Source organism: Phymastichus coffea, unplaced genomic scaffold (genome assembly GCF_024137745.1).
Source record: "Phymastichus coffea isolate CEN01 unplaced genomic scaffold, Cenicafe_Pcof_1.1 PCOF00223, whole genome shotgun sequence".
Lineage (NCBI taxonomy): Eukaryota > Metazoa > Arthropoda > Insecta > Hymenoptera > Eulophidae > Phymastichus > Phymastichus coffea.
The window spans coordinates 23,135-48,274 of NW_026707034.1; the positions used below are offsets into that span (position 1 = coordinate 23,135).

The 25,140-nt window shown below is 51.2% G+C and overlaps 1 protein-coding gene across 1 annotated transcript in view; it reads right to left on the bottom strand.

The window, feature by feature from the left end:
* Positions 1-23,095, bottom strand: part of LOC131674261 (uncharacterized) — a gene marked incomplete at its 3' end in the record, with an annotated part of 44,028 nt that extends 20,933 nt beyond the window's left edge. Inside the window, exons 1-2 of the mRNA XM_058952817.1 lie at positions 22,679-23,095; positions 20,513-21,140 (exon numbers count right to left, since the gene is read on the bottom strand). Of these exons, the coding sequence (XP_058808800.1) occupies positions 20,513-20,628 (116 nt within the window). The remainder of the gene's footprint in view (positions 1-20,512; positions 21,141-22,678) is intronic.
* Positions 23,096-25,140: the final 2,045 nt, after the last annotated feature.

A 25,140-nucleotide genomic window follows, 5' to 3' on the forward strand; every position in this document is an offset into this window, starting at 1 on the left:
TACCCTGCCTTATGCACACGCGAATTATATTGCTCAAAGTCACGTGGCGCGAGCGCGCACGCGCTCCATCTTTTTTTTATTCTTTTTCTTTTCCTTTCCATCTTATTATCGGGCCTTGTTACGCGCTTTTCAATTGAATATCGTGCGCGCAGCGTTTTGTTGCTCCCAATTGTCCACGTGACAATAAAATAGCCTTCTGTTTCTTGTTTCACTTTGCGCGGTTGATTTTTTGTTTATTCGTTTTGTCTTTTTTTTTTTTGATTCTTTTTGGCTCGAGTAAAAATTAGGCCGACGGGTCTAGGCTGTCGTTGACGATTAATCGTCTTTTAACGCGAGCTGTCAGTGTGTCAAAGGCGACGACGAACGATCGATTGCTCATTTTGTTTGCTCGTTCTCTTTCGAAGCTTCTCAAATGATTCGTGGCGAATGACGCCGGCTGCTTGAGTTTGACAAATTGAGTCATTTTTTTTTCACGTGTCTCTGACTGTTTGCCGCGGTCGTTACGTAACCCGATTAAACGAGGATCGCGCGTTACCGATTCGTCGCGGAGCATATAAAAAGGTAGCGAGGCGATTCCCACAGCGACGCATCCGCGAACTGCACATCTCCGCGGCGTCCGTCGGTTCGCGAGCCGCGCATCGTTGGCTGGAAGAAAGCACTCGACAGCTCGACGGACCGGCCGCGACTGACGGAAAGAAAATTCAATCGGTCGTCTCCTCTTTGGAGGCAGGCGCCCCCTCCGGCCATTACGTCACGAGCGTACGAAAGCACACAGCCGCAATCCCTTCGCGTGCGACTACTACTACTCCTAGTAGACTCGCCGACGCCTCTCTCTCTCTCTCTCTCTCTCTCTCTCTCTCGAGAGAGAGAGAGAGAGAGAGAGAGAGAGAGAGAGAGAGACTGAGGCTGCGGCACGGCTAACACACTGCCACACTAACCGCGGCGCGCGTTTGCCCTAACGGTACATATACGTGCGCGGCTGCTCGCTCGCGGGGACTACGACGGGGACTATCCGCGTTGGGCCGGCTGCGATGCAGAAAAGCCATCGCCGGAGAGCAATTGTCGCGCGGCATCGTTTCTCCGGCGCGCCGCGACCCACGCACATCGCGCGCGGCGCCGGCGAGTACTTTCGCGCGGGAGAGGTGAACAACACGCGGCGGTATCCAGGCCAGGGGTGGCCAACCACTCCTTCGCCCGCGCCTCGGCTCTCTTTGATATATAAAGTCGCCGTGGCACATATAACGCCCGCGCGCTCCGTCGTATTACTGGACGACAATCGCTCTCGCTCGGCGGATCGCGCGCTCTTGATTAACGGACAGCTGTCTAAAATCGAGCGGCTTACGTAACCGAGCGAATCGCCCGCTGCCGCTCGAGACGCGCACCAGAAATAACTTTCGGGACTCGTGGCTTGAAAATAATCCTTCGCGCGAACGTCAGAATGAGGAATCTAGCTCGCTCGGATTCCGACGAAACAACGGCGTAAACAGTCGCCGCCTCTATCGCCGAGCCAAGCTATCAGGTGCCACCGATTTCGTCGGCCGGCCGAGATAAAACGGACGATAACGAGAGAGGGCCCCAATGACGGCAAGCGACAAATTGCCGCGTGTCAATCGCACGCGCGCCAGCTCGAAATATCATATGAGACGGCCCTCGCGTCTGTCGTCGTTCCGCAGGCCGGGCGCCAACTTTTCACCGCCGCGACGATTAGCTCGTCGCCGGTAACGAGCGTCTTACCACGCTGCACCTTGCGCTACGTACGCGCAGCCGCTTCAATCGCTCTCCCGAGGATTTATTATTTTTCGCCCGGCCGGAGATTTGCCCGGCAATTTGGAGCTCTTTCTTTTTCTCTCTCGAGCTTGTTTTAGGAGTTTTAGAGTGTGTCGGGGGGTCTGAAGGAGATGAATTACTGCGGATGAACAAAGCACTTTTGCAGCGGCAGGGCGCTCTCGAGCGGACCACTTATAATTTTACTCGGTTGAAAAAAAACAAACGGAAACAAAAAAAAAAAAAAGAAAAAAAAAAAACAAAAACAAAAAATAGTGGAGCTATTCGAAAATAAGAAGGAAAAAAAGGCTGTCTGCAGTTAGACGGAGAGCTTCGCGGTATACTCGCTTGCAAGATTAATCGCGTGTTCAGTTAAATAACTAAAAGTGTCGAGGGAGCGCGACGAAGAGAAAGCTTGTCAGCGCTCACTGTTGGAATGGCTTTTGTTTTGAAAATCCTCGGCGGCAAGTGTAATTCGTCGTCTCCTCTCTCGCCGCTCGAAGATTATTAACAACGACAGGGCGGCTATGTGGAGCGAGGCAGTGCCGTTGTAGGCTCCGTTCGCAACTCCGAGAGAGGGAGGGAGAGAGAGAGAGAGAGAGCGCGCCAAAGACGCGGTCGTGCGCGCGCGCTCGTCGTCACGGTTCGCCGCAAGCTCGGCAGCGCCAAGAGTTGCGCGCTAATCGAACGCGTGGCTTTCGTAATCGGTATCAATCGAAAGCCTTTCAATGTCACGGCCGAATCATCGCCGCCAAAACTCGCGGCGAAAAACGAGGCCAAGCAGTGCACCTACGGGTCCCCTTCTTTTTTTGCCCGTTTGTTTTGTTGCTTTCGTCTCGAGAGTGACCTTGCGAAATATGCGATAGCTTTCGACAGCGCTGATTAATGTTCTGGCGGTGTCTATTTTAAGAGTTCCAATTCCAAGAAACAATTTCCTTCGTTTAGAAGGCATATGGAGAGAGAGAGAGAGAGAGAGAGAGAGAGAGAGAGAGAGAGAGAGAGAGAGAGAGAGAGAGAGTGCGAGCGAGTGCAAACACATTCATATTAGCGTGATATAAATTTAGAAAATAAGAAAAAAAGAGGGAAGATACCCGCGAATATCAAATATTTATCTTTACGGCAATCGTAAAAGATTAACAGCTCGGTGCATGTTGCTTTATTTTCAGCGGAATGTCGCGATACAATTTCGGTGCCAAAGATAACAGCTGCAGAGCTCCGGCTTCCATAAAGCGCGCGCGACTTTTTCTCAGCGAGAACCTCGTTTTCCTCGACGCAACGGCAAACCGATGAATCTTCCAGAGAAGCACATCGAAACACTGTAATTTTTGCGCTCGACATTTCGAAACAGCCTTGCATTACAGAAAACTCCAAGTGTCTCATTATCATTGCCACAATGTTACACGTACGTCGCAAGAAATACATAATCATATCTAATTGAACAAACAGACAATTACCATATTTCTTTTTTTTTTTTTTTTTCGACAGCCCGAGAGCGAATAAAGGTTAAAGTAAAAGCGACTTATCTGGAGAGCGCATCGTAGGCAGCTGTTGCATCCAAGAATTTCACCTTTTTTTTCGCGCAGTCTCTTCCGCGCTAATTCGGGGGTGGGGTGTGGAGTCGTTACCAAGGTCGACGAAGGATACCCACGCATAAATTACAACGGCGCACTTTATCTCTGCAAGCGAACGGAGAGAGAGAGAAAGACAGAGAAGTGAGCGATGGCTACACTCTCTCTTGGTACCTGATCTCTTGCTGCTGCTGCTGTTGAGAATTCCGGAAAGATTAAGGGCAGACTGCAAGAGATTTAATGTCTGCTCGCTTCTTTTTTTTTTCTTGGATTCAACAGATCTAACAGTTAAAAATTAAAACGCACGTGGTAATTTAAAAAATCCAAGTGTAAAACTTTCAGCGGCTCCTCGTATTCGTCAACCACAATAATTCTCGACGAGAAAAAAAGTGTGATTCCCACAGCGAGTCGAGAGAGAGAGAGAGAGAGAGAAAGGGGGGGGGGGAGTTTTGAAAACGAAAGTGAAAAAAAAAGTTCTGTTATTCGTCAGTTTGTCGTTTACAACCTTGACATTGAGTCGGCGGCGAGCGACGACGTCGGGGAATGTGCATCATCCCGTCGAGTCATCGTGCTTCAAAAAGAGACTTCCTCCCTTCCATCTTATCCACTTGTAAGGCATATTGTGTATACATCTGTCGGAGTCGCCAAAAATTCGGCGGCCTTCGCAGGTGCTAAAAATCGCAACTTTTTCTCTCGGTCGTGGGCGACGAACGAGCTGGAAGAAGGGAGCCGCCGATAAGCCGAAAGTGTGAATAATGCGCCCGGACTACAATTAGGCCGCGCCTTTTTTTTTTTTTTCTTTTTTCTTTTTTTTTTTTCTTTTTTCTTGCCTCAGCCGCGCACTGGCGACTTTTCGACACAATGATTTATCTTCTCTCGGCTGTAAACCCGTGTCCGATGAGCCAAGTCACGTTCTCAAGGGACAGCGCGACTGCACTTGCAGCTAGGAACTGGCTAGAGAACGCGAGCATTATTACACAAGTCAGACGATAAGCGCTCGCGGTCGGAACGCTATATGCACACATCGGCGCAGCAGCAATGCTCCCAGCCGCGGCGCGCGACCGAACAAAGAAGTGCGCGTTACATCGCGAAACGTCGTGAAATCTGACGCGCGCGACACGTTCGATTAGCAGTAAATAAATAGACGAGCGAGCGAGTCGATCGATCGCGGAACGCGCGCGCAGCGCGATATAATTCGAGTGTGTCGCGCTACGCGCGCCAGCGAAAGAATTTTTAAGGGCGACCTTGCGCGGCCAGACGGGCCGGTTCCTTCTGTTTTTTTTTTTTTTTTTTATTTTCACCTTCCTCTGGTTTATCTCTCCGCAGACTTGGCACTCGCGCGCGCGAGCTTGCGACTTACGTGCGTGTGCGCCCGACTTTTTTTCTCTCGCTCGTTGCGTGACTTTGCCGACGGATTTTTTTTTTCTTTTTTTTTTTTTTTTGATAGTCGAGCGCACAATGGCCATTCAAAGCCACGATAAGAATTTTACATTTGGCCTGCCTTAATTTTTATTTTCGCGTGGTAAAGCACGACATCGCTTGCTCGACGACGAAAAGAAAAACGCGCACGAGTATACACAATTGGGCAGCAACGGAGCAGCAGCAGCCTCCAAAAGTACAAGAACAAGTAAAGGCCTCTGGACGCGCTGCTGCAGCTTCGCTTCTCCCCCGTAAATCACTTTATTTGAAGCACTCAATTACCGTAACACAATTCACGCCTGTCCTTTCCTTTTCTTTCTCGACAGCTTTCGTGGTTTTCAAAAGCATGTCGACCTGCACCAACGCAGCTTGACATTGTAAGTTTCAACCGGCATTGAGATTGCACGTATATATTTCGACGTTAATTGCAACACGGCGATTCGTCGTGCGTATTACGACACGATTATCGCAGCGCCGACGGCTCCCATTGCCGTTTCCACGCCGAAAAATCGAAAGTTATTCGAAGGAAGGTGGCGAGGCAAGAGACGCGCGAGCGTCATCTGCAATTGCGAAAAAATTTCGCGACGACCGACGACGACGCGCGAAAGTTTGGCGAACACGAGCTCGAAACTTCGCAGGATATAGTTTATGTACTTTTTATTTTTTTTTATTTTCAAGGTTATACCGACCAAGGCGCAAGTTACGTGTGCGCGAGCATATTTCACGACGTATTGTCTTGTGTATCCCGGACACTTTACGCAAATCCTTCGTTTGCCTCCGCGTCTTTCGCGATCACCGTTGCCCTCGTGCGCTTACACCGCCGTTCCGAAAATCGACAGTGGTTTTTTCAAAGACTCAACCGGCGTGACTCCTTCGCGGCCGGACAAACCGAGCGTCGAATTTTCGGCGCGAACAATAAAGGTCGTCTACGGGCGTCGCTCGAAACGCGTACGCGCGCACTATGGCGAATCGCTGTATGCATGACGTGGCGACTCTCTCGAGACTTCGAATGCAAGCGCGCCAGCGCCAGGAAAAAATGCAAAAGAAACCGTGCTAAAAGGGTTACAAGTAAGTTCAATTTGAATTCTAGCTCGACTTACTGATTTTGACGGCACCGCGACTCTTGGCCGGCTATTTCCGCGCCGCTGAAGCTTTTGAATTCGTTGAGTTTTGCGCGCCCCGACAAAGGGCGGCTAATTTTGGTCCCGCTTCAGCCCCAAGCGATCGCAATTTCCGTTGATCGTCGCGAAAAAGAACGAAAAAAAAAGAAAAGTAGAATCCATCGACGCGGACTTGCTCTCTCGAGGCTTCCCGAATCCGTCGGCCGCCAACCAACGCGGCCACAAGACCGTCGCGTTTTCGCGCGAAAACTCGGTGGAGCACTGGTAATACACACATCAAGTCCGCGCGATTGCTCAATTTGTCGTGCGAGCTCTCGCGCGCATGCTTATTTTGAAATTAATAGGAATGACAAGGTTTTCCTTTAAGAGCCGCTTAGTCGCGCGGAAAAAGTCATTGAAGTTTCTCGACTCTACTGCGCCCGCAAAGCGCGTTGGTAAGGCGACGTATAATAATAACGATTTCATTATTATTATTATTATTATTATTATTATTATTATTATTTTTGCTCTCGCACTTGTCCGGAAAAAGGTTGCGCCAACTGAAACGAAAATCAGATCGTTCTCATGCAAACGACATTGAATCCGCAGGCTCGCGGGCGGGTGTGGCACTATTTTTTTTTTTTTTTTTCGCGCAACGAGTTCATTCGTCCCATCGAAACTAATCAAGATGGAAAAATTATAGCGGCTTGTTTTCAAATGATCGCGCTCGCCGCGGCGAGTGATGGTTTTCGTGCAATTGTTTCGCTCGTAAAGCGAACTTACGTGGGGCTTGTTAATGAATTGCGCTTTTTAAAGCGAATTCAATGAAACGCAACGCAAGTGTTTTTTTTTTTTATTTCGTCCCCCACTGCAACGCGACGGTCGAAAAAGAAAACAAGAAAAAAGAAAAGAAAAAAAAAAAAAAAGAAGCGAAAGCGTTTTACAGGCGAGCCTCGTAAAAGCGCTTGATGAATTAGCCCCTGCAACGTCCTATCATTAAGGTCATTAGGCGAAGAGCCGAACGGGGCGGGGCTGTTGCGCTCCGTCCGTCGTCGTAAAATTCTTCGCTAAGAACCCCATCGCGTACATATATACATATATATATATATATCAATATACATATATTGTTTAGCAAAGCGAGCAACACGAGGCCACTCGAAGCGTCGTTATATTGGATGACTTAGTCTCTAAGCGCCGAAAATTTTTTTTGTCGTAGAGCGAAGGAGGCACGCGAGTCGAGTACACACGTACACAGAGATCGAGCGAAGTGCACGACGCGACCTTGGACCCTCGCGGTTTGAGTCCTTGGCTGCGGTGGAATGCGGGGAGATCCGGCTCTCTCGCTCTCTCGGTCTCTCGGTCTGCTACAGCAGCAAGCCTACCGATCGCGCCGCCGCGACTCGCTCGCCCTATTATCATCGTAATGCTCCACTATAACCCCACTCGGCCTTGCGCAAACTGTCTAACGGTAGAGCCGCGTCCTCGTGTTCCCGCTCGGGTGCGAGGGCGTAACAGCGCCCGCGTGTCAATTGGTCGACAAGCTTTCATCCTGATTGCCATTGTAACCTATCCTGCGCAAAGGTTGTACACGTCACGGACCGGCGGCGGTTGCACTGGGCGCAGCGGTGTGTCACGGAAACAGGTTCGTCCAGTCGGTCGTCTAGAATGCTACGCACACTCTTGACGTCACTCGGCCGACAGCGATCTCTTGGGCTCTCGAGCTCTCCCTCGCACATGCGTGCCGCTGCGGCTTTTGGTAATAGATTACTTCATACCAGAGGAGCCAGAGACACAGACCCGACTCTCTGCCTCTATGGCGATCTCAGATTATGTCCTCCGAGTGTTTCTTCATCTGAATTCGGAATGTATGCAAATGCGACTGAGCGAGAACGAGAAAGCCTTCTTGCTCGCAGCTGCACGAAGACAGAGTGAGAGAGAGAGAGAGAGGAGACGGGCGCTTCTGATTATTTGTCTACCGATACTCTTTTATTATCTTTTTGCGGGAGAGAGAGAAGATATCCGTATAAACAACCAAGCAACGTTTGTTTGAACCGAAATATAAGAGAAAAGGCGAATTCCCTGTGCAAAAAAAAAAAAAGAAATCGAAGACGGACGATGTTTCAAATACAGAATACATCAGCCACCGTAAGACAGCGACTCGGTCTTCGGAATTCATACTCCCGCGCTTCTCGAAGCAACAACGTGTGCGTTGCGAAATGAATAGCTCGCGCACGCGAGTGATTAGCGATACCGCTATGGCCGAGATACGACCGACGACCACCACCGCCACTTGGAATTTTTTTTTCTTTTTCGCTTTTATCTTTTTTCTTACGTGTGGATGCACACGCGGAATGAGCACGAGCGAACAGTGCTCAACCACTGCGGAGAACAATGTACAAAAGCTCGTAAACTCGACACGTGGAAGGCCTTTTCTGATTATTAAATTTTCTATGGGAATTTTATATCCTCCGGCACGAAGCTCGCTCATGAACGATCGATCGCGATCATTACATTTTCCATTTGTCTCGCCAGAATGACGAAGAGACGGAAGAAGGTTGCGATTTTTAACGATGACGGTTCGCTCGCTCGACTCCAAAAATAACCGCGTACAATACAGTACGCTTTGAGTGGTATGAATTTCCAGCACCCCCGCCTCCGCCCCCCCACCCCCCTCCGCCCCCGGAAACTAATTTCGCGGAGGCTTTAAAAGCGCGAACAATCAAAGGCAAAAATTCCTGGCAAAGCAAAACACGACAACAACACCGGTGTACATATATACGATACCACAAAGTGAGCCTCGGTCAAACCGCACACGTAGACAGAGAGAGAGAGAGAGAGAGAGAGGGGTCGCCAAAAAACCACGAGGAAAAATACGGCTGTTGGGCTCGTTACAAAAAAAAAGGTAAAGGCAAAGTCCCTTTCGCGTATTTATTTGCGGCCGCGCGAGCACGTTTGTTGTGGATTTTTTGAATGCGAGAGAGAGAGAGAGAGGAGTGGGGTGGGAGAAAGGCTATTCACCCGCGCCCTTTTTAAATACACACGACGAAAGTACACGAAACTTTTTCGATGTAATTCACCTTTTAATCAGGCTACTACGTCGGTGAGAACGTCATTCGCCGTTAGAGACGTGTCCGTTAGCGAAAAAAGAAGAAAGAAAAAAGGAAAAAAAAATTAAAAAGAGGAAAACGACATATAAGCGCCCGCTATTATTAGCCGAGCGACGCGATAAGCTTTTATCGTCGTCGCCCCCTCTTCGTACGCGCGTCTCTGCCAATCAGTTCACGCCGTATGCATATACCGTGAATATGCATGCACGCGCGTATCGCCACATTCGAAAGCGCAGATGAGGAGAAGTGAAAAAAATGCAATTAGGCTTGATTAATGCGAGTTAGCTATGGGAGAGAGCCTCTCCCGTGCGTTACACGCGCGTTCCACTGTTAAAAGTCGTGGTCGTAGACGCGGCGAGAGAGCTCGGAACGCGGGCAGGAGCGTTACGTAAAAGCCGCGGGCGGCCGCGGCGAGGAGCCGCGTTTTCCGTAAAGTCGTCCGTTCGGGGCGACCGATCGATCGTAGCCCGCGGGTCGAGATCGAGAATCGAAACGGAGCGACGACAGCGTCAGCTTGCGCGCGCAACTCCATTAGCATATTAAATGGTCGCGACGCACGCGCGCGTACCAGAGAGAGAGAGAGAGAGAGAGAGAGAGAGAGAGAGAGAGAGAGAGAGAGAGAGAGAGAGAGAGAGAGAGAGAGAGAGAGAGAGAGAGAAGGCCGGCAGCTACTTGACACGCAGCTAAGTCGTTGACCGCGCGTGAAATGCGAACGAGAGAGCCTGCAGCGCCCCCAAAAATCGCTCTCGCTGCCCCTTCTCCCTTTTATTTGTCTTTCTCTTTTCCCGAGACTCTCGTCTCGCGCGCGCGCGCCTCGCGTTACGCAACTTGCAGTCTTCGCTCGAGCGATAGCAACAACAATCGACGCCACACTATCGCGCTGTCGTCGAGCGACGTGCAATTAAAGAGGCAATCTTCGCGCCGAAATTCTTCGCGCGATCGCTGACCTCTCGCTCGCAGCTGCCTATTAGGCATTGAAATATTATTCTTGGCACTTTTCAATCTCTCTCTCTCTCTCTCTCTCTCTCTCTCTCTTTGGCCTCGCAACTTATTGACTCGCTGACTGACTAAACTAATGACATCGTTACTCGCTCGCCGCTCCTTTCTCCTTCTCTCGCTCGCTCCGTTCCTCCTCCTCTCGATCCTTTTCTTCCCTCTTTGCAATTTCGGCCGAAACCGAGAGAGAGAGAGAGAGAGGGAGAGAAAGAGAGGACAATGGCATCGCGTGGGTCAGAGGATGAAAGTGCATCGTTACGTACGTGATTGGAAACGAAGCCGAAAAAGCGCTTGACCTCCGGCTATTAGCAGGGCGTTTGGAATTCGCGGTTAGCATTATTTGATAATCTAATCTCGGAAAGCACACGTCGAAGCCAATAAACCCTTATCGCTTTCTAGAGAGAGCCGCTCTGTGCCGTTGCGTAAGTATGTCGTGGGTAGAGAGGCAAAAACAAAAAGGAATAAAGAGAAATAAATAAAAAAAAACATTGTGTCCACTTCCGCTCCGTATTCACGGATTGAATTCTAACGATACGTTGGAAAATAGAGACGCAAGCCGATGGCGCGCTCGAATCTGCGCGAAACTAATGGGCGAGCTCGCGGGCGGTCGACGAGAAGGAAATTGTTGTGTAATTTGTTATGTCGGACGACTGCAGCAGTGGCACAAAGTGCAACGACGGCGGCCCGAGAGCAGTCGCTTGCGCCGGTGCACCGCCGCCGCCGCCGCCGCCGCCGCCGCCGCCGCCGCCGCCGCCGCCGCCACTCGAGTTCAACGTTCGCTACTTCGCTCTCTTGCCTCCCTCTTGTCTTTCTTTCGTTTTCTCTCGCTCGACCACGTCCTCGTCACTCTTTTTTCTCGCGCTGCACGCGCTCGCAGCTCGCAGCCGACCAAACTCGAACTCCGCAGTCTCTCTCTCTCTCTCTCGCTGCCGCTTCGTCCACTTTTGCAGTTCGCAAGCGAGAGACTCGCCCGTAATCTCATTCGGCACACCGATACAACCGACTTTTTCCTCGCGATTTCGGACACGATGCGTTTTTTCGTCCGATTTCTTCTCGATTATCGACGTTTCGCTCGCACTAACCACCAAGTTCATACCTTTGGAATACACACAACTTGTATCGCCGCTCGCAATAAATCCTACATTTTTTAAAAATATTTATCGTCGTATTTGCCCGCATACACATTCAAATTCTCGAAAAAACAGAAAGAAAAAATAAAACTATGGCGATAACCTGGCAGAGTGCATCATTCGAATTAAAGAAAAAAAAAAGCTACCTACGCAGTTCGAAGAGAGGCAGAAGTATTAGAGATCGTATTTTTTTTACGATGGAACGATAGAGAGAAGCTGCTTCCAATTGACTGGAAGCGAGCGATGAAATTTAAGGGATGTCGACCCGTGGCGATACATTTTTTTCTTGTCTCTCTCTCTCTCTCTCTCTCTCTCTCTCTCGCTCTCTGTCCTTTTTGATATTCCTTCGCTCGAGCGAGATTCTCTGCATAGTTCCACGAGAGAGTTCAGTGAGCTTTGTAACGGAACTTCCACATTTTTCTCTCTTTCTCTCTTTCTCTCTCTCTCTCTACTCCTTCATTTTCGGGAATCGCGCGCGCTTGCTTATTAAAATTTGATTATTTTCTGACAGAATACGAACAAGCCCCTTCTCCTTCGATTCGATTTTGAACGCGTTTTGGATTGACGAAAGCAATTCTTTAACGACTCACCGACCTGTGCGTTCGACTGCTGACGATTTACATACCTGAAAACAGAAGAAAACAAGCGATCAGCATTCACAGTCATTGTCTTTCCAAAAATAAAGGATTTTAGATGAAACAAAAAAAGGAAAAGGAAGCAATAATCGAGGGGCACTGAACCACGTCAGAAAGATAAAACGAGGATTCTTGACGAAGGTCGTGGCGACAGTTTCCTCGCGCACACAGCAGCAACCATCATTCGACGCGAGGGAAGGCGTCGGCTGTCTGTCAGTGTGCGTTTTTTTAAGAACGACGCTCCCGTCGAAGCAACGCGACACCATTATGATTATAGCTCGGCCAATTTCCCATTATTCGTTTCGTGACCCCCTCCCCCTCACACACACACTATAAATCGTTCAACTTTAAAAGATCGTAGAATTAATAGCATAGGAAAGTCTAACGACAGCAGCAATGATAATAAAAACTAAGCTGAGAGAAATGAGAAGAAGCAGGCTTTAATTCTCTGTCGGCGGCGACGACGACGCGTCGAGAACCGCGCGGCTCGCAAGCGTTATACAGAAATAAACCCTACGTCGGCCAAAGCTACAGACTCTCTCTCTCTCTCTCTCTCTCTCTCCGCAACTCGGAGAGCCGGGAAAGCTTCGGTGTTATGTACTGGATTATTTCTGGCCGTCAAGCCAATAAAAAAAGAAACGTTCATTTAGCGTTTCGAATATATCCCGTTTTCTAATCCCCAATGTCAAGTAGCACGTAGCCGGTGCTTTGCTTATCGAGACCGTTCTCCAAGAAAATTGGTAATTATTGCACTTCTCTCTGCCCGAATGTTTCTGTTTACTATTGCAAAGCGCACAAAAAAAGAAAGAAAAAAAAGAGGAAAAAAAAGGAAAAAAGAAAAAAAAAAAGAAGAAGAAAAAAACTGAAAAATAAAGAAAGAAACTTTTACGATGTTGCACGCACACACACGCGTACACTTTGTGGGCTATAAATAATTCGTATGAAAGGCCCCTGTCCTTCAGTTCGGCATATAACCCGATGTGTGTCCGGGAAACGTTTCGTTAAGTGTGGTTTGCCTCGAAGTTCAATCACACACGCACACGCTCGCGCGCGCGCAAGCTCATTTATAACCTCGGGATGTATGCGCTCATTAGCACTCTTTCTCGAAAAGAAAGGAAAAAAAACAACGCAGCTTCCTTAATTATTCCGCTGATTTATGATAATAATCCGATGGCGCCTATACGAGATGCGAATCGAAAGGAGAAAAAAAAAATAAATAAATAAATAAATAAAGAAAAAATAAATGAATATATGTAGATCTTTTACGAGTGAGATTGAGATTGATACCGAACGGACGAGAGAGGGATGACGTCTTTGTTAATGAGCGCTACGCTTTTGGGATTTTACGAGTACGTATCTCAGAGGATAATTATGATTGTTCGCCAGGCGTCTTCGGCAAACGAGGAGATATTGAATGTCGCGTCGGTAAGCAGCGCGAGGCATCGGCAAAATAAAAAGCCACGCGACGTTCAATTGACGCGACGATGCGTTATTCTACAAACGGCAAAGTGAGTCTTCTAATTTCATTGAGAAGAAGCGAGTAAATAAGGCTATGGAATAATAATAACTGTTGATCGCTCATCGCTCGCTTGACAAATCACAGTTGTCGAGTCGAGTGGATCTTTTGATCGGCGGTGCGCGCGCGCTCGTAGGGGGGCATTTATTCAATCATCCTGCCCTTTTATCTGCTCGGATTAACCGCCTCTTCTTCTTCTTTACTGCTGGCGATAATAAGATAATGCGCCCGCGGAGTGTCGAGCGCGCGCGAGACAGAGCCGAGCGGCCGGGGGAGGACGAGGAGCGGACTTTCGGTGCGCGCGCCCACTCGGCGAGACGCAGGGAGCGCGGCGCGCTTTATTAGGCGCGCAGAGCGTTTTGTATGGCCAAGCAAAGCGCCTAAACCGAGAGAGATAGAGAGAGAGAGAGAGAGCGAGAGAGAGCGAGAGAGAGCGAGAGAGAGCGAGAGAGAGCGAGAGAGAGAGAGACAGACAGACAGAGGGGGAGAGAGAGAGAGGTCGATCAATGGCAAAGGAGAACGCGTCCGGCGTCGTGCTCTTCTAACCACTTGGGCGCAGTTGCCGTATCATTCTGATTGCGCGCCCCCGCCAACACTTCGATCAGCGCTGCCCCTGCACCGCCTGCGTCGTTCTCGATCCCCCCTGCCCCTCCCGCCCCTTCGATCAATTCAATTCAATGACGCCCGGTGAGCCGCCTGCGATATTTCACGAGGCAGCCTATCGAGTGGCCGCACCGCGGCCCGTCAGACGGGTCAGCGACAGAGCATGTACGCGCGAGATACCCGCGGGCGATCCCTCACCTCTCTCCTCTCGCCTCGACGGAAAGTTTACACAAAGTCGCGCTGCATAGTAGCGCGCAAGCCTCCATTAGCGTTTCCGCCGATCAGGATTGTCCCTGACGGCTATGCAAATACAATTTCGACGAGGGGCACGGCAATCTCGTACACGTGCGCGCGCACGATTATTATCATCGTGTGCGTGCGGCGCGCCGCGGAGTGTTTCTCTCGGAAATTGTCGATACACCGCCGAGCGGCAAGTGACGGGCTAATTGGCCAAGAAAAAGCAAACTCGCGTATAAAGCGTCCCGACGATTATCGAGCTTTCTCGGCGCGTCTATCCGGCGTGCAGCAATTACAGCCATTGTACGCCAAGGTACTAAATCAATCCGACCGTCCGCCGTCTAACAATTAGCTTTTGACAATTCGCACGATCAATCACGCGGCGACGGCCCACGCGGCCGCGCATTAGATAATTTTAACAAACGCCCGTCGCGCGGGATATCGTTTAACGGTAAAACCGGGCAATCGTGGGCGAAGCGAGCGAACGTTCTAACAGTAAAGACACACTGCCGAGCGCAAGAAAGAAAAGAAAACGAAAAAACGCAAAGAGGGAAAAACGCGCGGGAGACACACCGCCTCTCTTTATCTAACGCCGAGTCGAGCGAGAGAGGGAGGGAGAGGCGTTTCTGGTTTGCCGCCGCCGCCGCCGCCGTCGTCGTCGAATCTAGCGCGATTAACGGTACGCCGATTTCGTCGCGAGCGAGCAAGCGCGGACGCGAACTTTCGTCTCACCCGCGGCGGCAGTTGGGCTACGCTCGGTTTCGAAACGTCACGCTCGGCGTGCCCCCGTCGAGGGTTTCGCATTCGCGCGAGAGGCCTTCTCCCCGACGACGCGATCGGCCGGCCGGCGTCGAGTCGACGCGGCCCGCTCGGCATTCCACGAGAACTACATTGAGCAAGCGAGCGCGAACAGATAAAAGATAAGCGGGCCGCGGACGTTGAACCCGCCGCGCAAAGGAATACATGCGGCGAGGATCGCTCGGCGAGCGCGCGCGTCAAAGTGGCGTTACACCTCGCTCTCCGCCGAGCCTGCCGGCGAGAGGGGCTTGGCGACGCAAATAGCGACGGTTGCGGGCGCGCGACGGATTCGAAAGAAACGCCGACTTATTTTCGGCCGATATCCGAGCATTTTTCGCGCGAGCTGGCGGTCGTCCAGGAGTGTCGGAGGAAGAGCGACGGCGCCGCGCTGGGCGTCCCAGGCCTCCCGCGGCGGTGACACAATTCACGCGTCCGTCGGCGGCACTTGTTGCTCCGACGGTCGGCGACGGACAGGCGCAGGTGCATCGCGGCCGAGCGACCGCGGACCGCGCAGATGGACGTGCCCAGTGGCGAGCTAGGCGAGCGCCCTTAATTCGGCCCCGCGCCGCGCGGCAGCGGCCTTCCTCCTTTCGCTCGCTTTGTCCTCGCCTCCTTCTCCGCGGCGGCGGCGGCGGCGGCGGCGGCGTTCTTGACCGGCTTCGAGATGAGCCGTCCGCGGAGCTGTTCCGCGGCGTCGAGCGCGCCACCGACGCGTCCTCCTCTCCTCCTCCTCCTCCGAGGACGAGTGGGCCGATGTGCCGTGACGCGTTACGCGCGCGCTTTTTCGGAGAAAAAGCATTATGGTGCTCGCTCTCCGCATCGCCGTTTGATCTTTCCCGCGGCCGAAGTGCGCTTTCGTCAATTGACAATAACGATTTAGCTGCCACGGAGAGATTGAATGCTAGGCGAGTTACAGAGGAGGGCATTATATAAAAGCGTCTCTCTCTACTACGGCGACAGAGAGAAATTAAGGCTTTGTATAGTTATTCGAGTGTACGTCCAAGTATCTTATAATTCTACATACTCAAGCTCAATCTCTCTATAAAATACGCACGCTCAATATTATCGACCTCGGGCTTATTAATAATCGCAGCGTAAATCAATCGAGGTGAGACACCGAGTTACACGTTCTTTTTTTCCTTCCTCTTTGCACAGAGCACTAATAAACGGGCTGTGTAAAGTTTTCACGTTACCTCACGGAAATCGATAATACCTCCCGCTGCTGTTTCTTCGTCAAGGACCGAGCTTTCTTGCGCGTGTGCATAAAGCTCGAGAGGGAGAGAGACCGCTGTTCCTCGTCGTTGTGTGATTTCGAGTAAAAGGACGACGACGACGGCGACAACGACGATGACGACGACGACGACGACGACGATAGGTGTACGAACGAGGGAGGAAACCAACTGCCGCTGCCGTTGCTCAGAAGGGTTGCACGTGTGTGTGAGCCTGTGAGACGCGTATGCCTCGCTGGAGATGCGCTTTGTCTGCGACCACGACGCTCGTGTATTACTCCTCTTGCTGAGCGTTCGACGAAAACGTTCATTCCGGATTGGCGTTTGTCACCGTCGATAACATTGAATTTTAGCTCTCTCTCTCTCTCTCTCTCTCTCTCTCTCTCTCTCTCTCTCTCTCTCTCTCTCTCTCTCTCTCTCTCGCTTCCTCTTTCGGAAATTCGCGCGCGCTCTAATTCTTTTCCGATCGACGTGCCCCTTTTCGTCAAAAATACATGAAAATCGTTAAAACTAAGAGTTCAGCGTCGTGCACACATCGCTAATTCATATAAATGAGATATAACGTGTAGCTGCGATCGAGCAAAAGGAAGAGAACGCGTAAATAATTCGGAGCTTGCAGCGCGAACGCGGTCATCGCGTCACTGAAAAGCTCGACTGGCAAAAAAAAAATCGTCGACCGACGCCAGCTTAAAACTTTCACGAGAGGCCGTCGACTCTCAAAAAGCAATGAAAAGGACTCTCCGTGCGCATACACGTTTAGAAAAGCTTGTCCTGCCCTTGTGAGGGGGCTGCCTCTGTGGACCGTTCGATATACGTTTGTTTGTTATTTATTTACCTGTTTTTTTTTTTTGTTTTCTGACACGACGTGCAGAGAGTACGACTTCACCCACAGGATGAACGAAAAACGGGTAGGCTCAAAATTCCTGTTTTCCATACACCGTTTTGAAAGAGAAAAAAAGTAAAAAGGTCGTGGCTAACATGTTCGGGAGAGAGATTCTCGTCTCTCGTGTGCCTTTCCAGCCTCGCTTCGCTCAGGCATAAACCTCACGCGACACAAGAATCTACTTTCCCGCACTAGTTAGCCGATGTACTATTTTTAATTGCGATCAAGGTACGCGAAAAAAAATCATGTCATAAATTCGTCGGAGAAAAATTAGAGGCTGCAGCTGCAATTCGCCTGCGTGTATTCATAGCCTAGTGGGAGCGAGAGAAAAAGAGAGAGAGAGGGGGGGGGGGGGGATAAGTTTTCAACAAATAAAAAGTGAAAAGCAGACGCACTACGACGCATGCACTTTGTTTTTGTCAATCGCCGGCACATCCATTCTCGAAGGGATCATTCGATTTTCCATGATAAATAAGTGCATAAGGGACGGTCTAAAATTACATAAGGTCAATGATGACACTCGCGTGGTTGCCCGTCATTTCAAAATAGCCAATTATCGAATCGTAATTGCGAAACGAGCCGATAGAGCTGTAAAAATGCCGAGCCGAGCAATTAACAAAAACCATTGGAATCGAAAACGAGGAGAAAGACGCTTGACGGTCAAGCTTGCGAAGCAGGTCGCGACCTTGCCAAAAAGACACAAGCCGCGACGCCGAGAGGGAGAGTTTACGAGCGGGCGCCTATGTGTGCGTGCGCGCGCGCGTGCGTGTCCATGTGTTTTTCGAGTTCGACCGTATAGCGCTAATTCGCTCGGCAAACAGCGCGCGCAAGCGGGTTTTCATGAATATCTCGGCTGCAATCGGAATTTCGGTGTACGACGGCGTATATCGCCGGTGAATTTTTAATACGCCTCGAATTTCGTGCAAGCTGAATGCTTAATCGGCCGGTGCTTTTGAATTCGTTATTTTGGCGCGAGGGTATCTCAGATGACTGCATTCAAATGTTTGCTTGTCCACTCAATCGTCTCGGTGTAGAATTCTTCATAAGACTCTGACATAGATTTCGTTTCTAATAATAATATGATCAAGTTCAATTGAATTCCTGTCTACTTAATTGGCTGTCATCGAATTAATTAAAATCTGTTCTAATTGTCGAGCGCTACAACTCCGAAGTTCTCCAAAAAGAATTAGCAACGAAAAAAAAAACTCATCGTCACTCTCAGCAGCATTCCGGAAAAAAAAAAAAAAAAAAAAAAAAGAGAGAAGATACATAAAGATGAAAGACAAAGAAGCAAAACTATCGAAAGAAAAAAAGGCCGGTCAAAACAGCCAAAGCATCGTAAAAGTTAGCACGTTTTTTTCTTTTTTTTTTTTTTTTTATTATTCTTTTCATTTTTGAACGCGAGTTTCTTTTTCCGTCTGAAAGTCAACGGCTGTAATTAACTTTTCTGCTCGTCGGCGCTGGCGGCCTGACTCACATACTCTGTCACTTTTGCTTTCGATGGATGGCGAACGCATCCCGACTTAGTAATCCGTTCTCGCGCGCTGCTGTACGGCATTTTTCGTTTTTACGTCACACGCGCGCGTAGAAGAAAAAAAAACAGAAGAAAAAAAAAAACGTTTTTGCGACCGGTTCACACGAGACACGCGACTTTTATGGCAGCGCGAGCTTAAAGGGATCCGTATCTCTCTCGAGATCGAATGTTAATTAGGCTCTCGCGAGAGCTGTGCCTGCAATTACACGGCTTTAGCATAATCGAATGCATAATTATTTTTCCGACGATGACGACGACGACGATGATGTCGCGACTTAATTAAAATCGTCGCAACTGTACGCCCAACCAATTTTGACGTTGATGTACAATCGGCGTTCAGCACTGCCGTGATCTAGGCGCGCTCTGCCTGGCTCCACGTCGACGCTCACGTTTTTCGCCTCGACAAAGCGATGCTAATCGCAGGATTGATATCGCGAGTATTTCGAGCTTCTTGCGCGTAGGAGGCGTCGGGGGGGGGGGGCGAAAAAACTCGCTGCGCCGTGTGTCCTCGCGCGCGCATCGGAGACAGCTTTCGCAGCGATCAATTCGACGCAATGATCTGCCTCTGTCGCGAGTACACGAGTGCGTCGAGTCGGGCCGTTCGTTCGCGCACTTTTCTTCGATCGATTATTTGTATTTACCGCGGACGAAGCTAGAAAAGTCCACTAGCGATTAGGGTCGCGATCGAATCGTCGGTAATCGCGAGCATCCGTGACGAATAGACGAAAAATCTCGTAGAAAAAACAGCATCTATATTTTCCAAGAGTCGGCAGTAGCAGCAGCAGCAGCAGCAGCAGCGTTCGAGAGCTAACTGTATACTGCGGAACGAGTGTGTCTATGCTTAATGTCGGACACGACTTGCAAAACGAGTTTGCGCGTTAATTTTCAATAATTTCTCTCTCTCTCTCTCTCGCCGTGAAAAATGAAAAAGAAAAACACATACATTTACATTTATTCTGGCGAAACGCTCGATACTCCTCTTCCTTTTTCTGTTACTCCTTCCACGCGAACATAACCAACTCGCGGAGGGTTTCAATTAACAAAAAAAGAGAAGAAGATGATGAAGAAGAAGAAGAACAACAACAACAACAACAAGGAGAAATCGCTCGATGCCTTGTAAAAAGCTCCTCTCAATAATTGCCCGAGATATTATTGTCGCACGCGCGGTCTGACGTCGAAAATAAGCAAGCATCCGTTAAACGCAACGCCTTTCTCGCGGTTTATATACAAGTAAATATTCAGAAAAGTGTCTCGCGGATTTTTACAAGTCGCTCCCGAGCGAGCGAACGAACGGAGCGAGCGAGCGAGCGAGAGAGAGAGAGAAACCAGTATTCGGCGCGAGCGCGGAGCAAAGAGCAGGTTTTCCTTCGCGGCGGCGGCGGCGGCAACGCGCTGTGTTCTAAAACGCGTATATATGCACACGCGCGTTCGCGCGTAGAAAATTAAATGGCCGTATGTTTCAAGGCCCTTGCGCAAACGCTTTATACGCGTACGTATATGTTTAATGAAATTTTTCTCCTCGACACCTCCTCCCCCCCACCCCGGACGCACGCGCACTCTCCTTTCTCCCTCGGATAATCACTTTCGATTTCGCGCTCGAACAATCAATTGATTTGTTTCGCGATTATCGACGTTCGAGCTTGTTCCGCGAACCGTAGCACGGCCAATTTCGGTCGTTGCACGCCCAACGAGCGCGGGACCCGCGGTTTCCGTTCGCGCATCTTTTAATCTCGAACGGCAGCCGCGAGAAAGAAAACTGATCGGCCGCAAGGTCGTCGACATTGTTTTCGTTGCGAAAGCAAAAGCAACGGCGGCAGCCTAGCTGGCACTGTTACGACGCCGGGGGATGTCGCTCGGGCGCAGGAGGGCGGAGGGGGAGGACGGGCCGGGCGGCCGCCACGGCGTTTGCGTATCGTTGCGTACGGGGGAGCTCGTCGAGACGAACGGAGGCGAAGCGCCACGAGGGAAAAATAAAGAAGGAGCTGGCACGAACCTGGGAGCATTGATGATCGGACGTCCCATTGCCCGCTGCTGCTGGCGCTTCTCGTTGCTTGGCAGGCGCAGGTAGTCTTGATCGCCGAGCAGGAACAGATCCTTTGAAATAATCATGTCCGCTGCCGCCTTAGCGACACAGCCCTCTACCTCCTCGTCCGCGCTCCTCGTCGGGTCCGCTTGGCGTTCCTCTCGGCCACGATCTCGCCTGCCTTCCCGAAGCGACCGACAGCGCGCCCTTCTGTCGCGAGTTTGCCGAGGGGCAATCCAAGAGGGCAACGACCAACGAAACAACTAGGAGCCGCGTTTGCTCCCCGCCTCCTGATGTTGCGGCTCGCCTAACATTATACTCGGGCAGAACGTGGCTCTTCTTCTCTCGTTGCCTCGGATTAGCGCGGCACAACACACGAACACACTATGTGGCAATTATTATCTATCTTCCGGGAAAGCCGCCAACAAATGAACAAACAATAACTTGTTCTTGCGCTTGTGGTAACTTTGCGTTCAATGGTAAGTTGAATAAAGTTTGGCGATTCTGGCCGACGACGACGACGGCGACGACGACGACGCTGTCAGTCTCGCGATCAGTGCCGGCGACCACTGGCCAAGCATCGTTTCTTCGTTACGCTCTGCAAGCACAAAAATGCATATAAATGTCGTTAGTTTTTCGTTTTCTTTTTGGTTCGAGAGTGTGAGAGAGAGAGAGAGAGAGAGAGAGAGAGAGAGAGAGAGAGAGAGAGAGAGAGAGAGAGAGAGGGAGAGGGAGACGACGCGCGTGTGTATTCTTAATGGACGCTTTATCGAGCGAGCACCGGGTTCGTCGACCTTTATCGGATGCGCGTGTATATTCGTGTCCGAGATTGTAACGGCGCGGCTCTTCTTCTTTTTTCCTTCTCTGCCGATCGGAAAGGCTCGCATGGGCCTCGGAGACGTAATGAGCGTACGTTCAACTCCGCCGCGTTAATGAGAACGCGTTGTTTAAACAAGGCGCACACGCACGCACGGCTCGGGCGTAGCGCAGAAGGCTGCGGAGACGGCGGCCGGCGATAGGTCTGCGCGTCGTCTCTTTACATTTGCCGATAAATCAATTCAGCCGAGCGACGACGTAGCACGCCGAGCGAACGATCGATAAGCCCTCCCTCCCTCCCTCCCTTCCTGCTCTTTTTCATTATCGCAATCGGATAGCACGCGTATCTGACCTACACTCGAGCGCCGTCGGAGCTTCCACGGCGCGAGCTTTCTTCGCTTCTTCTCTTTCGAGTAATTTTGTAACAGGCGAGATAGTCGAACAAACGCTGACACACGTAATACGGGCGCATGAGACGGCCACGAGAACGAGAGACACGGCGTATGAATATTCAGTAGGCCGGGTCGCTTACGCGCGCGTACACATACACACGCACGGGCGCAGTCTCGCGCGCGCACAAAGAATCGGCCGAAAGCTGCGCGCTCGCGTTGGGCTCGGGAAGCCGAAAGCACGGCGGCGAGGGAGATGCGGTCGGAAGCCAAGTGCGCGGAGACATATAGTTCGCCCGATAATTCCGTCGTTATCGCTCGCCACATACGCTCGTGCTCGTCGGAACACAAAGAGCGTCGCGCGATAATGTTCATGACACTGACATTGCATTATTGAGCCAACTCTGCGCATCCGAATCGGCTTCGCCGACAGAAACGCGATAGATTTCTTATCGGCTCTTGCCGGCGACAGCAGCGGCTCGCAGACGCCGCGAGCAAAGTAGACCGAGTGCAGCAGGAGAATCGCTCGATCGCCAGCGCACGCCTCGAGAGCAGAGAAAGAGATCAGCTGATCTAACGCATCTAATCGCCGAGCAAAACAAACACACGTACGCGCGCACACCGCTAACTGTTCTCTCTTTCTCTCTGGCTGCTGCTTCGTGTCTCGATAGCCTAGTAACTGCAGCAGCGGCGGCGGCGGCGGCAGCGGCAGCAGCACCAGCAGCAGCAGCAGCAGCAGCAGCAGCAGCGGAGCAGCTCTCCTTTCCCTTTCAACGCATGCGCCCGGCACAATTGCAACAAGCAGCATATAGCTGGCTGCTGCAGCAGTATATAAAGTGCAGTACGCAGCCTCCTGATACGTGTACGTGTTTTCTTTCTCTTTCTCTCTCTCTCTCGCTAAACGAACAAAAAAAGAAAAACTACAACTCACCTCTCTTATCCGTCGCTGATGACGGCGATGATGGTGACGATCGTTCAATTCACGCCTCTATGTACGCAGTCTCGCACACATGTAAATACATATAAAAAACAACAAACAGCACACACGCGAGACGAGGAAAAACAAGAAAAACAGTACTGCAAATCTGACGTGCGAACGATCATCGAGCGATCGTTACCATTTTATTCTTCTGCGGTCAAGTTCGATTTTGTTTTTTTTTTTGTTGTTTCGGAAACAACAACGGTGTGCCGCGCGACAACGGGTGCTGAAAAAGTCAGAAAGACGACGACGGTATATTACAGAGAGAGAAAGAGAGAGAGAGAGAGCAAGAGAGAGTCAGTGAGCGAGAGAGAGAAGGGGGAGAGACCGTGTTTTTTACGTCGTCGTGGTCGCCAGCGACGCGGCACTTACGGCGCTCGGACGCAGACTGACTTGCCTCGGTCGTGCGCTCGGCCGCCCCGGAGAGCAAGAGAAACTGAGAGAGACTCTCCCGCGAGGGCCCCGCTGCCGCCGCCGCCGCCGCCGCCGTCGCCGCCGCGCTCTATAGTGTGTACGCTGCGCGCGCGCGCGTGTGTGCGCTATGTGTGCGTATAGGGCGCACTCGTAACGTATACGTGCACGGGCGGACGAGCTCTGCTGCAGCGCCGCGCCACGGGAAAAGCGAGGGAGTTTATAACATCGCCGGATATGCAGCAGCTGCCGCCGCACCGCCTGTGCAACACGCATACACGTGTACGCGCAGATACATATAGACGTACACACGACGGCCATAGATATACGCAGACGAGCCAGACCCCTACTATCCGCTCGACTGCGGTGTGCGCGGCACGCAGACACTCGCCGAGGCACGTGCGTGTGCGCGCAGTATGCTGCTCTCTCTCGCGGGTCTCTCGACTCTCGATGTGTGCAGATACGGCAAAGGTACGCGCAAGCGCGGGAACAGTTCGTTTGTTATTGCCGGCCGGCGAGAGGGAAAGAGAGAGAGAGAGAGCTTTTCGGGCTGTCTGCGCGTCGGGGACGCAGCCCTCTTGCGAGCATTGATTTTTCTCCCTCTAGCGAGCTTCTCCTGCTCGCCGAAAAAATCCATGATTTTCCCTGCGACTGCGGATCGGAAGCCGCCCGGACCCCCTCCTGAACGCCCGCGCGCCAAATCTCAGTGCTCGAGGCAAGATCGGTTTCCGTCGATTCGATGATTCCCCCCCCCCCCCCCCCCCCCACCCCCGCCCTCCTGCTCGAACGATCGATCGGCGGCGAATCTCGCGATGATCAGTCCGCTGGGCGCCATCGGACCCGCATCGCGTCCCTCTTGCGTCGTTCCCGGCACACCTATGTGCCACTGCGAGTAATTGCCCCCCCCCCCCCCCTCTTAGGCGACTGTGCGCGCGTGCATCGCGAGTTACGACTCGGCCACAACGACGGGCGCCCACGCCTTGGCCCGTTCCTTTCCATCCCCCATTACCCAGCGAGCAGTCGGTCGACCGACGGGGCCCACCGCGAACATCCGCCCCTCCGCGATCGCCCGGAGGCGAAGATCGCTCTCTGCATTCGTCGCGGCTCCGCTTGTCATAACAACGAAGCGAGGAATGTCAATGGCGCGTTTTGGATTCCGATCTGGCGCACGAGGAAGCCTCGGCCGGCCAGGCCGACTACGTTGTGTATTTCGTTATTTACTGTTACCTCGTATCCGACAGCTATAACGTTATAATACTTTGATTAATGGGCTTCATCACTATTCATAACTATTGTATACTCGTGCCGTCGGACTCGAGCGCGAATATCTCCGCGTGCATTGGCATTTTTCCAGTCGCGCCACAACTCTGTTTTTTTTTTTTTTTTTTTTTGGATTTCCCTCCCCTCCCGCCAAATGAATCCGCTCGTCGCGTATCGGGCGCGAATGTCGCGCGCGCGCGCGAGTCGGACCTTAATCTGCCGGAAAATTGTCGGCGAGCGCGCGAGCGTAAAGCGAAAGGAGAAAAAGTCCGTGCCAAAGATAGAGGAGGCAGACGTACGCGCACGTGCGATGCGCTGCACTGGCAAAAGTCGCGCGCGTACAAGAGAGTCTGCGGGGCGGATGCTAGATACACCGAGTATAGAACAGAGGTTCTTGAACCTCCTGGCGTTATAAAGCTGCTGCCGGCGCTGCCGCTGCTGCCGCTGCTGCTGCTGTTGCTGCGAGCAAAAGATGATTGTACTACTGTTATAACGTTAGGGGACCCCACCCCCTCTCCGCGTGGAGAAATGTACGGCGAGCCGTTTGCGACACTCGTGATGCTCGAATGAAGGCAAGTGTTTTTTTACTCTCGCAGCATTGAGATGTTACGGAATCTAGCGCAAAATACACTACCTACCTATTTGTGTGTATACCGCACCGAATAAAAAAATCGACCTTGCCATATTGCAGGTATGTGTGTGTGTGTGTGTGTCATGATTACGGCATTGTTGGCGATTATAGT